Source organism: Humulus lupulus, chromosome X (genome assembly GCF_963169125.1).
Source record: "Humulus lupulus chromosome X, drHumLupu1.1, whole genome shotgun sequence".
Taxonomy (NCBI): Eukaryota; Viridiplantae; Streptophyta; class Magnoliopsida; order Rosales; family Cannabaceae; genus Humulus; species Humulus lupulus.
The window spans coordinates 234,470,287-234,484,165 of record NC_084802.1 but is presented as its reverse complement, the minus strand read 5'-3'; the positions used below and the strand labels follow the sequence as shown (position 1 = coordinate 234,484,165).

Here is a 13,879-nt window from a genome sequence, read left to right as displayed (position 1 = left end):
ATTAGCTAAATTACTGTCATGTTCCTCTTACTTCCTTGAACTGCCCAGTTTGTTTTCAAGCAGAGGAAAGACATTCTCATTTGTTTTTTGAGTGTATTTTTTCCAGGAAAGTGCTTCATTCAGTCCAAGAATGGCTGAGAGGAATTGCTTGGCCAGATCAGTTCCAGAACTGGATTCTATGGCTGTCAATGCCTCGGACTAGCTGGTTTTAGAAGATGATCATTGCAGCTTGTGCTACTTTTGTGTATCTCATTTGGATGAATAGAAACAAGTGTTGGCATGAGCAAAGTTGTATCCCTGTGCACAAGATTGATCAACTGATCCGTTTTCAATTAGCTAGAATTCTGAATTTAATTGGGTGTAATTGTTCTCCCAGAGAAAAACAAATGCTAAAATTTGTTAGTTTGTTGTAAGTTTGTGAGTTTGCTGATGTGGTTTTTTGTTTCCAGCCTCTGGGTCTTGTAATTGGTTTGTTGATCAATAAAAGTTTTCTTTTGATCAAAAAAAAAAAAGAATGTTTATCCAAAAAACAGCAGTTGATGACATGGCAAGAATTTCGACACGTGGCCGACACATGGCAGAGATGCTGCTATCCTATCGACCAGAGATACTTCCATATGCGGAGTCATGTTTTATATACAACCAGCCTAGTCGTATACTTCGTGTATATATGAATAAATATGTACAGTTGCAATGATATCCGAGAATATCTCTTCATTATAACATGAAGATCCATTTATTAAGGAAAGATATGATTAATTGACTCCTGTAACCCTCCTTGAGCCTATAAATATACAAGAAATAGTTCAAGGGGGGATCTTTTGATCTTTTATAGAATTTCATTACTATTATCCATCGTTTGTATTGTCTTCTCCTTCTAAGGTCTGTGAAACTCAGGAACCTTATAATTCTTTGTGTCCTTTACTTTCCATTAGATTGTTTTCTCAAGCATCGTACTAATCTCCTGTCGTTTATTTGACTCCGTGTCGTTGACCAAAATGAGGGTCAACATTCTGGTGCTTTCATTGAGAGCTTGACAAAGAATCTAATGGCGAAAACTACCAAGAAGACTGGACAAGCGGCCGCTGCACCATCCCAGCCTCCTCCCCCAAATGTGGCTGAAGGAGAACCTCATTTGGAGTTTGATGAGGAGGAGTTGGATTTTGAGTCCCTGAAGGCAACACTGGGGGTGTTGCAAGATGAGTTGGCCAATCTGAGGGCCAATCAAGAGAATGCTACCAAGATAATGGCGTCGTAGCAAAGGGAGATAGAGTGCCAGTGCCAGGAGCTAAGCGAGCGGCAGGCGGAGATGGACCGTCGACAAAGGGATGCCATGGTAGCCCTTGAAGCAGCCATCCAGCTGGCTAGGAATCAGGCTACGCCAGCCTCCTACCCAAATCAGCCATCAAACGGGCCACCTCAAAGGGGTTCTAATCCTAGTTCTCTGCTCTAGCCAGTAAGCCCTCAGAGGTCGGAGCAGCCACCTATGCCTCAGGATGATGTCCCACCTAGGGATCCTGAGTCGCAGCCTCCGTCTCAAGCTGGTCGAGGCAATCCCCCACGCCCAAGGCAGAATAGGGCCGGGCAATAGCCCCGCAGCCCTATATGCCAAGGGGGTGAAGAGCCACATCCACCGAGCAGGGGGCAGCGTCCTTCTGCCAATAGGAGGAACTCAGAGACAGGCTCTACAGTCAGGGGCCCCCCACGGCATGACAATGCACGGGGACCCACTGACCAACGTAGGCCTCCCCCTAACACTCGGGAAATGCCAGCCCAAGGAGACAACAGAGGGAATAGTTGGTCGCACCATATCCATCCATGGTTCAGAGATGGACACAGCTACAATGAAGCCGACTCTGGCAGAGGAAATGCTGGTCGGAGGAACGAAGAGAGAGGTGGAGACAGGAGCCCCCACCTAGAGAAAACCGAACAGCAGGTCATAACACTGGGGGGTAGCCTAGGCAGAATAACGTCTTTTGTCAGCTCGGAGCCAACAAGCAGCGGCGAAGAGATGATGATTTGAGGGATGTACTCAACGACTGCCGAGAAAGGCACGATGAGTACATTCCCCCGACACCAGAGGCCCCAGCAATCCCAGAAGCTGTTCAGGCTCAAATCGATGCCCTGAACCAGGCTGTGCAGCAGCTGGTCGGGGGGCGAACATCACACATTGAGTTCGATTGGAGGAGAGGCACCCCTTTCGTACAGAGGATTTTTGTGGCAGAAACTCCCAATAAGTTCAAGATGCCGTCACTGCCAAATTTTGATGGGCATGGAGACCTAGTATCTCATGTCAACAAGTTTTAGATACAAATGGACATTCAGAAAGTCTCTGAAGATGCTCGCTGCAGGATCTTCCAAGCAACACTTTCTTATGCCGCCCAGGAGTGGTTCTTTAAGTTCCCTCATGCGAGTATAGTCTCCTAGGAGATGTTCGTGAAGGAGTTTTATGAACAGTTATATGTGAGTCGTGTGCACCCCACTGAGGCGAACCAACAGGTTGAGATATGCCAGAAAGAGGGGGAGCCCTTGAAGGAATATGTTCAGCGCTTCATGCGAACTGCAGCTGGAGCCAACACTGTGGGCGATGAAAGCAAGATGATGGCCCTAACTGCTGGGGTTAGGCACCATTCTCCCCTCTGGAGTAGCCTCAGAAAGCATGGGGTTAAAAGTACCAAGGATTTTTTTAGATTGAGCTGATCGGTATATCAAGCTTGAGGATGCCATTTCCAATGAAGGGAAATCGCCAGTAAAAGACAAGGGGCCCAAGGAAGAGCCCGCCAAAGCCGCCAACGGGTCGAAGCCCAATGGCAACGGCAAAGGCAACAGGAATGGCAATGGTAAGAATGGTGGAAAGTAGGCAAGCAACGAACCCTCGACCTCCGAGAGTAAGCGCCCCAAAGGTAATAACCAAGATTCACCAGTTACACTGCCCTTGTTGAAAGTGGAACCGAGGTCTACCAGGCGACCAGCTCAAGCGTGCCCTACAAACGACCCGCACCCATAAGAAAAGATATCTCCAAGAGAGATTCAACAAAGTTCTGTCATTTTCTTAACGAGTATGGGCACGACACTAATGAGTGTAACCAGCTAAAGGATGAAATTGAGTTCCTGATAAGATAGGGACATTTAAGAAGATATGTACGAGCCGCGGGAGGTTCTCAGTGAGAAGCTCAAGGTGGCAACGAGCCGGCGCCTGCACGCCAATGCTCGCCACCTTTACAGCCAACCCCCGTGGCAGGTACCCTACTCACGATCTGCGAAGGCCCATATCTTGCAGAAGATAGTGGGAAAGCGAGGGAACGATATGCTCGACCCTGCATCACGACCAGGACATCGAGATGATGAGTGTTGAGGATCGAGCACCAAAAAAGGCTCGAATAGAGGGGGAACTGATCAACTTCTCTGACGACGATGCCCAGAACGTGCGATTCCCACACTCCGATCCGCTGGTCGTGGACGTGAAGATCGCAAACATGATGGTTAAAAGGGTGATGGTCGATACAGGAAGTTCAGTCAACATCCTATACAAGTCCTCGCTTGAAAGGATGAAGTTTTCTGTGAAAGACCTGGAGCCATGCAACCAAACCATTTATGGTTTTTCCGGAGAAGGGCTCGTCCCAGTAGGGTCGATTAGACTCCCAGTCACAGCAGGCACTGCACCTGCTAACAGGACATTACTCACTACTTTTATAGTAGGTGATTGTCCTTCGGCGTACAACGCTGTGATAGGGAGGCCAATTTTGGTCGATAGCCGTCACCTCCATATGGCACCACGCTATGAAATTCCCAACAGACGCAGGGATAGGATGCATGTTGGGAAACCAGAGGGAAGCGAGGGAGTGCTACAACGCCTCGATCACCAAGGCAAAGAAGGGTGTATCGAGAGATGCAACCAGAAAGGAGTTGCAAATGGCAACTGATGTTCAGGCCCGCTCAGGTGATAATCTCACCAAGTAGGGCGTTGCCCAAAGTGAGGATAAGGACTTAGATCCTCGCTTTGGGGATTTTGAAGAAGAAGTGGGACCTATCGAGGACCTTGAAGAGGTCCAACTTCATGAGGAAAATCCGACCAGAGTTGTGAAAGTCGGTAAAAGCTTAGAGACAACAACAAAACAAGCACTGGTGGAGTTCTTAAGGAGGAACCAGGATTTCTTCGCCTGGTCGCATAAAGACATGGTTGGGATAGATCCTGCAGTCATCTGCCATGTCCTAAACATCGACAAAAGCTTTCCACCAGTACAACAAAAAACAAGGTTGCTCGACAAAGACAGATCAAGGGCCTTGAAAGAGGAAGTCGAGAAGCTGAAGGAGAATGGGTTCATCAGGGTGGCATTTTATCCATCATGGGTCTCTAATCCCGTACTAGTGCCCAAGCCGAATGGCAAGTGGCGTACGTGCGTGGATTTTACAGACCTAAATAAAGCCTGCCCTAAAGACTGTTTCCCACTCCTGAGGATTGACCAGATAGTCGATGCCACTGCAGGGCATGAGATCCTCTCATTGATGGATGCATACTCCGGGTATAATCAAATAAGTATGCATCCCCCTGATGAGGATCACACTAGCTTTCGAACTGATACAGGGCTCTACTGTTACAAGGTGATGCCCTTCGGTTTGAAAAACGCTGGTGCGACTTACCAGAGACTCGTCAACCACATGTTCAAGGAGCTGATCGGCACAAACATGGAGGTTTATGTCGACGACATGTTGGTTAAGTCGAAGAAAGTAGAAGGGAATGTAAGGGATTTTCAGGAATGCTTCAATGTCCTGAATAAATATCGGATGAAGTTAAATCCCCTTAAATGCTCCTTCGGAGTAGGATCAGGGAAGTTCTTTGGATTCATAGTTAACTCGAGAGGAATTGAAGCTAATCCCGAGAAAATAAAAGCCCTGATTGAGATGAAATCGCCAGTAAAGATTAAGGATGTCGAAAGCCTGACCGGGAGGATTGCTGCTCTCAGTAGATTCATTCCGAAATCGACAGACAAGTGCGTCCCATTTTTCAATCTAGCTACTGTTTATATGGTTTGGAGGAATAGAAACAACTGTATTTTTTAGCTTAGCTCTCTGTCTGTTGGTTATGTAATTCAATTGATCAAGTATTATTTGAGAAATAGACTAACTAGACTTCCTAAGCTGAAAAATTGGAAAAATGACTTAGCCTTTTTCGAGAGTGTTGTTCAGTTGTAAGTTTGGTTTGCTGGCTCGGTTGAGCTTGGTTTGTATTTGCTTCGATGGATTTTCAATATAATCATATTTTTCATAAAAAAAAAAAAGAAATTTGAATGGACAGATGAGTGCAAACAGGCCTTTCAAGCGCTAAAAATGCATATGGCGCAACCACCCATCCTGTCAAAGCAGGTCGATAAAGAGACTTTGTTCATCTACCTGGCAATCACGGATTACGCTGCTAGTGCTGTTCTAGTAAGAGAAGAAGAGGGTGTGCAGAAGGTTGTCTATTATGTAAGCAAAAGGCTGATCGGAGCAGAGTTAAGTTATCCCTCCATCGAAAGGTTAGCCTATTGTTAATTTTGGCCTCTAGGAAGTTGTGGCCTTACTTCCAAGCTCATCCAATTACGGTATTGACCGACCAGCCTCTTTGGTAAGTCCTGCAAAAGCCAAAGGCTACAGGAAGATTACTAAAATGGGCAGTCGAACTTAGGCAGTTCGACATATTTTACTTGCCGCGAGCAGCGATAAAAGGACAAGCCTTGGCTGACTTCATTGCCGAATTCACAGAGCTCGCGGGTGGCAAGCAGACTGAAGAACCTAGCGAGCCTGAATGTCAAATCCAAGCACCCTCGTGGAAATTGTTCACAGACGATTCATCTAACGAATCCCACGCAGGAGCATGAGTGATATTGATAACACCGGAAGGGCATCGATTTCACTGTGCAATTAGATTTGACTTCGCTGCTTCTAACAATGAGGCTGAATATGAAGCATTGCTCGTTGGATTGCGGTTAGCAAAGGATATGAACATAAAAGTGCTTGACATCTACAGCGATTCGCAGCTGGTGGTGAATCAAGTCTTGGGAGAGTACCAGGCGCGAGGTTTAAAGATGGTCTCCTATCTGAACAAAACAAAGGATCTGTTAGCCCAATTCGAAAAATACAGTCTCCAGCATGTACCTCACGATCAGAATTCCAACGCGGACGCTTTGGCAAAGTTGGCAGGTGCAAAGGATGCTGATACTCTGAACATAGTGCCAGTCAAACGACTGTCAATACCAAGCATCTAAGTAGCAGAAACCACTCTGGTAATCCATATGGCGGATACGTGGATGGCACCGCATGTAGAATATCTATCAAGCGGCGTGCTACCAGCGGACAGAAACAAAGCCAGGACCCTTCAGCGGCAAGCTTCTATGTATATCCTGGTTGATGGGATCCTGTACCCAAGGGGATACTCACTGCCACTTCTTAGATGTATTACCAGGGAGAAAGCCAAAGAGTTGATGAAAAAGGTGCACGAAAGTTTTTGCGGGGACCACGCTGGGGGGCAAAGCCTGTCAAAAAAGATCCTAAGGCAGGGCTATTTCTGGCTAACCATGAATGAAGACTCAATGGAGTTCATGCGGAGATGTGACAGGTGTCAGAGATTTTCTAAAATCCCACGAGTAGCTCCCAATGAGTTAAAGCAGATGCAGAGTCCATGGCCCTTCGCAGTCTGGGGGATAGATCTAATCGCATCTTTGCCTACAGGAAAAGGTGGTGTAAAGTATGCAGTGGTTGCCGTCGACTACTTCACCAAATGGGCCGAGGTTGAGCCACTCGCAACCATAACGACCAATAAAGTGCTTGACTTTGTAGTCAAGAACATCATTTGTCACTCTGGATTACCAAGGAAGATAGTCTCGGATAACGGTACCCAGTTTGACAGTGATCTATTCACGGACTTCTGCAAACGCCATGATATTATCAAAAGTTTTTCTTCAGTCGCTCATCCTCAAGCGAATGGGCAAGTCAAAGCAGTTAACAAAACGCTGAAGGATACCCTAAAGGAAAGACTTGAAGAAGCTAAGGGAGCATGGTCGGAGCAGTTGCTTGAAGTTCTTTGGTCGTACAGAACTTCCCACCGAACAGCAATAGGTCATACCCATTTTCCTTGGCGTACGTGTATGAAGCTATGTTTCCTATCGAGTTAGATCCACCCTCACACTGTAGATTAACATACGACCAAGACTCTAACATCCAGCTATTGATGGAATCCCTGGACTCAATTGATGAGAAGCGTGAATGAGCTCAGCTCCGAGAAGCTGCGTACCAGCAAAAGGTCGCCCGGTATTTCAACTCTAAAGTGCGAGAAAGAAAATTCAGTGTTGGAGACCTTGTACTCCGAAGAGTTTTTCTAAACACCCGCGACCAAGCTGCTGGAGTACTCGGGCCTAATTGGGAAGGGCCATACTAGATTGATGAGGTCCTTCACCCAGGCACTTATAAACTTGCACGCTTAAATGGAGATCTTGTTCCTCGCTATTGGAATGGAGAACACCTATGCAAGTATTACCAATAAACAATTCTTCTTAAAGAATTGGCTTGTATTAATTTTACTTTTTACAAGTTTTGAAAAAGTGTAAGATCTTATTGATCACTCGTACAGACATGTTTAATCCATTATTATGAGAAATAAAAGGGACTGTGCGCAGCCAGTCATTTCTTGCCAACTATTGTATTTATTACAAGTATTTGCTCATTAAGTGTGTTGTTTTGCTGTATTATAATGCTAGTCATATTGCTACAAGCAGTAATGTTCGAACATATTCTGGTCAAGGAAAGTGACCAAGGACCTAATGCTCCTCGATCACTTGGGGGGCATATAAGGTACAAGTAAGCAAAGCATATCATTAAAAGGTATGTAAACACATGAGCAAAATAAGTGAAAGCATGCTAGGGCACTTAGAGTATTTTTCAAAATTTTGTTATTTTGTTAAATCAAACCAAAGTGCTATGCTATGTTCGGTCATGCAAACAGATGTTATAATAATATGCAAATATATTATAAATCAAAATGTATCCTTTTACACCGCGAGTAATCGCTGCTCGGATGTAATTGTTCAAATAAAAGTAAAAGCTGCCCATGCAGCAATAAAAAATATATTGTCTTGACATCACGACCCGTAGGTCGTGAGTTAAAAAGATAAAATATAAATAGAAAAAGCTTAGGGAGCCGGAGGATCTTGAGGAGTCGGGGGATCTTGAGGAGGGCCTTGATTGACGAAGTTTACAGCCTCATTATCTGCCCCATCCATCCCAGTGGCCAGCGAGATCTCAGGGGAATCAGGAATCCTCGCTCTTTCTTCCTCTGCCAGTTGAGCGGTACAACGAGCAAGCTCGGCGTTTCTTGCATTCTCAGGTAGGTAATTGAAGTCGGCACCCTAGTTATGCTTCCAGAAATCGTAGAAGCATCGGAGAGTGGCATTCTTATACCTTTCCAAGTTGCTGGCATTGGCTTTCTCGAGCTCCTTGATCTGGCCCTCCAGGGTAGTATTCTCCTGTCTACTCTCAACTAGTTCCTCCTCGAGCTGTTTGGTCACGCGGAAATTGAAGCGATTAGACTCCTTGTACTGGTCCCTCTGATCAATGGCCTTGTCCAGAGACTTTTGTTTCTCCTTCAACTCCTCCGCCAGCTTATTCTTCTCCTTGAGCACCACTGCAAGTTGTTCGACATAATTTGCTTCGGCAGCTTTAAGTTCATCAGCATGCCTTTGCTCCAAAGATTTGGCCTCCTCGGAAACAGCACCCGAACGGAGGCGGCCGGCAGTAAGGGTCAGCATTTCCTACGGTCAGAGCAGAATTTAGGCTAACTGCAAAGCATAGAAAATTTGTCTCCAAAGAAAAAGATGACTTACACTGGTAAACTCATTCAAGGCACGGTTTAAGATCAGGTCGACGTCCATCGCTTCGGTCGCGGCCATTGCCTCTCGGCAGCGGTCATGCTTTGCAATCTTCGTGACCCTGTCCTTGACCGACTTGAAGACGCGACCAGTTATATCGCCCCCAGTCGAAGCAAGACCAGCCTGCTGAGTCTGGTCGGTTGGGGCCGCTGGAGGTGGAGTCAATCCGACTGTAGCATAGGGAGTATGCTGCTCGCGAGGAGAGGGCGGAGTTGCATTGGCTGAGGGCCCGTCCTCTGGGGGGCCAGCATTACTAGCCTTCTTAGCCTGAGGCGCTTTGCTACTTTCCCCATGGTGCCTCTTGCTTGCTTTCTTTTTGCTCGGGGGAGTCGCAGCAGCCTCGAGGGTGCTGTAAATGTCGAACACGTTCACGGAGTCCATGTCTGGAAAAGAAACAAAATGTCGAACAGTGAGATAGCATAAATGACTAAGTATATAACATCAGGAAAAGAAATAAAGAAAGATTGCAAAGTCAAATACCTGAGCTATTATTACTAGTCGCTATACTATAGACTCTACTAGTCTTATACTCACTCTCTGACATGAAGAAGTCTGGACCTAAATTTGGAGCATATTTAAAATTGCCGTCCCCATCGAATAGATAACAGGGAATTGGCAAGCTATCTAAACGCAAAATAACTGTACCATTCTCGTCTGAAGACTCGTCCGAGTGTTCGACAGGCTCGGTGGCCTTCTTTTTCCCCTTCCCAAGGGGGACAGAGGGCCTCTTTGCTGGAGGTGTGCAATCAGGTTCCCTGATCATGACCCCGGTTGGTCTCCTTCGTGGAGGCGATGCTGGTGGTTGCTGCTCGAGTTCCTCCTCGGCTGTGGCAGTCCCTGTAGTTGACTCCCTCATGTCCTGATGAGGGGCCAAGAGGCCAACCAGCCTAAGATTTGCCTCTGTGACCAGATGTTTGACGCTTTTTTCTACGTCAGTCATGCTGGCCAAGAGGGTTGACCTCAACTCCATATCTGGAGTTGGGTCTGGTTGCAGCCATGGGCCTGGAAGGCATTAAAAGTTTAAGAGAAGGTGGAGAAGAACACTAAATAAATATCAACAGCCAGTGGTACGAAAATTTTACCTGCTTGAGCGAAGGCCAGGTTGTTCGCGATCATGTCAGTTGTGAGGAAGTACTCCTGGTAGTACCTCCCGAAATTTGATATATGGGTGGTGTCAGTCAGGAAGGTGCGCCCGGTTTCCTGATGACAGAAGTGAAAAAACCCCGTGCCTTCTTGGATGGGTTTAGACTTGAGGTCGAACAAGTAGTTGACCTCATGGGGAGTTGGCACGAGCCATTTCTTGTGGTTGTACATGATATAGAGTGTAGCGAGCACCCTATATCCATTTGGGGTTGTTTGAAAAGGGCAACTCTGAAATAGTTGGCCACCCCTTGGAAAAATGAGTGAAGAGGTAAGGTAGCCCCTGCCTCAATGTGAAACCTCGACCAGGCGCTAAAGGCGCCTCCGGGCACGTTTGCCCTTTGGTCTTGGTTAGGTCAGACTAAGGTCACCCCCGTGAAATCGTACTTCCTGATATAATTGGCGATCATCTTGATCGTCACTCTACTCTAAGGAACTAAATGCTACTCAACATCTGGTTGAATGGCATGTCGGGGTCGAGCGTGTCTTTGGATGTTGGGGCCAGGAGCATTTTCAGCTCGACCACTGGTCGAGGGAGTTCAGCCCGAGGAGCAGGCTGATGTGAAGGGGTGGGGGTTTTCTTTTTCTAAGCTTTGGTTTTAGCACAAGCCATACTTTGAGTAAGGACAGGTGAAGTGTTTGGAGTGACACAAGAAAATGGGATGTCAGGTATCAGTGACGATGGTTGCTCTTTGTCCTCAAGCAGTTGAGCCAATAGGTCGTTGTCTATAGGTCTTTCTCCTCCCCACAGATCTTGCATGTAAACTGTGAACAGAGAAAGGAGGAGATAAGACGCACAACCTAGGAGCTTATGTTGAAAGTTGGAATAACAGTGCTCGCGTCTACGACTAGCAGCATTCTAACGGAAACACTAAGTTCTATGCGAGCAGTTTGAAAAACAGATCAAAAAGCAAAAATAAAAAGTTTTTGGAAAAAATCTTTTTCGACTTCGAAGGGGCGGGAAAAACCCAGTTTTCAGCTAGCCTAAAAATCGAATTTTTACTTAGATTTTACGCCCTAAACTTACGATCTTGACTATCAAACTAGCTCCTAACTCCTACAGAGCAAAACTACACTACCCTATCAAGCATCAATCAGTATTCCCACAATCATCATGCATTTCTACCCAAGAACACGAAAAATTTCAGAACTCAAAATAGGCGTACAGCAATATGCATGACATGTCAAAGAGCTTGAAAGTTAAAGAAATTTACCTAGTTGAAGGTTGGAGGTTCTGAAACGAAGCGACTTTTGACGTGCGAACGGAGGATCCTTAGAACAGCAACGAAAGATCTTCGAAATTTTTGAGCTCTGAGATAGAGTTCTTGAAGGTTCTTGGCAAGAAAATGGTTAGTAAAAAGTTAAAAGGTAAATTTGGGGATTATTTATAATGGCTGAGATATGTTGAAAAGGGGCAATCATGAGTTACCTTTTTCAAGGCACGGGGGAGTGTAATAGCCGTCAGAGGGATTACTTGGAAACCGAAAAGGCATGATTGGATGTGATTAGGTCACAGTTTTCGAGAACACACGAGAGGCATTGACAGATTTCGTGGGGCGTACGAAAAGTTAGTTTCCTAAGTTTACTTATTGCTGGTCGCAATAAATAAACTTCGGGGGGGAAATGTTTATACAAAAAATAGTTGTTGATGACGTGGTAAGAATTTTCGACACGTGGCCGACACATGGCAGAGATGCTGCTCGCCTATCGACCAGAGATACTTCCATATGCGGAGTCAAGTTTTATATACTTCCAGCCTAGTCGTATACTACGTGTATATATGAATAAATTTGTACAGTTGTAATGATATCCGAGAATATCTCTTCATTATAACCTGAAGATCCGTTTGTTAAGGAAATATATGATTAATCCCTCCTTGAGCCTATAAATATACAAGAAATAGCTCAAGGGGGGATCTTTTGATCTTTTTCCGAATTTCATTACTATTATCCATCGTTTGTATTGTCTTCTCCTTCTAAGGCCTGTGAAACTCAAGAACCCTAGTTCTTTGATCACACCTTTGAAGCTCAATATTAATAATAGTATCAAGTGGATGTAGGTCATTACCAATCACTGGGGCCGAACCACTATAATTCTTTGTGTCCTTTACTTTCCATTAGATTGTTTTCTCAAGCATCGTACTAATCTCCTGTCGTTTATTTGACTCTGTGTCGTTGACCAAAACGAGGGTCAACAAAGAATAAAAATCATTTTTTGACTTGGTCAATCACTTTGCTCACATGTTTTATTTTCATGATTATTTGTTTAATATAAACTTCTATTAAATCCCAAGCATATAGCTAATCGTATTTATAGTGACGTAATCACAATGGAATATAAATATGATTATATGTTCAAATATAAGTTAGTCCTAAGATTAGTCAGTGAACAGGATTTACACTGACTTGCCAATCTACGATATGTTCTACTTACACATTACAATGTTATATTCTTTCCAGAACATTAGCAAAGTAGATAAGATCGGATGTATTTGTTACATCAGACTGGACCGATATTGACAGTAGATAGGATAAGTAAACATACCGTTATTATCTATTCTAGTCATATCATATAGTTGACCATAGGTCAATTCAATATCAATTGTGAGTGGTTAGTATTCTAACTGATTATATTATTTGAGTTCTTTGTCTTGTACGTTACCAGCTTACCCTACGGACTAGCCCATATCTTGGGAACTCGATAGTATAATTGAGTTGGGGTGTTAATCATAGATATGAACATCTATAGCTTCTGATGAAGAAGTGAAAAGATGCTTTCCTTTTAGTTTGGTTCAAGGTGCTAAATGATAGAGATTTCATTTTAATAATTAATATTAGTTTACTGAAATATCATTTACAAGGAACTAAGTGTTTTATGGATAAAATACAATGAGGGATAAAACAGTATTTTAGTCCTATCTCATTGTAGACTATCTATAGAAGATTGAGTGACAACTATGGTTGTAACAATGGATAATTAATAGCGTATCTATATTTGTTATAGAGCATTCTATGAATTCAGGATTACAATTCCGAGTCTTTAGTGGAGTCACGAGGAATTAATAAGTTAGTAAATTTATTTGTTAGATTTATGATAACTTATTGGAGCTTGACTTCATAGGCCCATGGTCCCTGCTGTACCTTGGATAAAATCATCTAGATAGTCTCAATTAATTGATTTAGTTATCAATTAGAATTATCAAAGTTGACCAGGTTAATTTTGGATAGTTTCACAGAGTTATGTAATTTTGAGAAGAAAAGAGAAATTAGGGCAGATTTATTAATTAAGATAAATTGGTATCTAAAATAATAAATAAGTTTAAATCAAGGTTCAAATTATAAATAATTAATTTGATAAAGGATTTAAATAATTATTTAATTAATTAAATCAATAGAAAATAATATAGGCTTTGATTTTAAGTCCAACGAGCTTATACTCAAATGGGAAATTTCACGGTCCTAAAGCTCATGATAATTTCGACCTAGGGCTATTAATTTTCCATTATTTTATTAATTTTTTAATTAAATAAATGACCTAATTGAGTCTATAAATGAGTGTTAAGTGAGAGTTGAAATCAGATGATAGACACTGGTTTTCTGATAGGTTTTAGATTCTCTCTAAACATAAATCATTTTCTAAGCCTTATTGTTCTTTTCTCTTCTTCTCTCTGTATCTATCTCATGTATTGAGAATTGCCCACTCTAGTCTAGGTGATCCTAAGGATACTTTGGAAGGGTGTGAAGAAAATTGAAGATCGTTTCAGTTTCTTGGTAATACTCTGCGACAGAAAGGATAAAAAGGGTTAGAGAAACTAAAAGAAGGACTCATTCATTCTGCTG

General features: G+C 43.7%; 1 protein-coding gene across 1 annotated transcript in view; it reads right to left on the bottom strand.

Moving 5' to 3' along the window:
- Positions 1 to 249: 249 nt before the first annotated feature.
- The window catches only part of LOC133806860 (transcription factor MYB106), a 35,084-nt gene continuing 21,454 nt past the window's right edge, over positions 250 to 13,879 (bottom strand). The window contains 4 exon segments of the mRNA XM_062244946.1: positions 250 to 297; positions 8,232 to 8,381; positions 8,541 to 8,783; positions 8,856 to 9,283. Coding sequence (XP_062100930.1) covers positions 250 to 297; positions 8,232 to 8,381; positions 8,541 to 8,783; positions 8,856 to 9,283 — 869 coding nt within the window.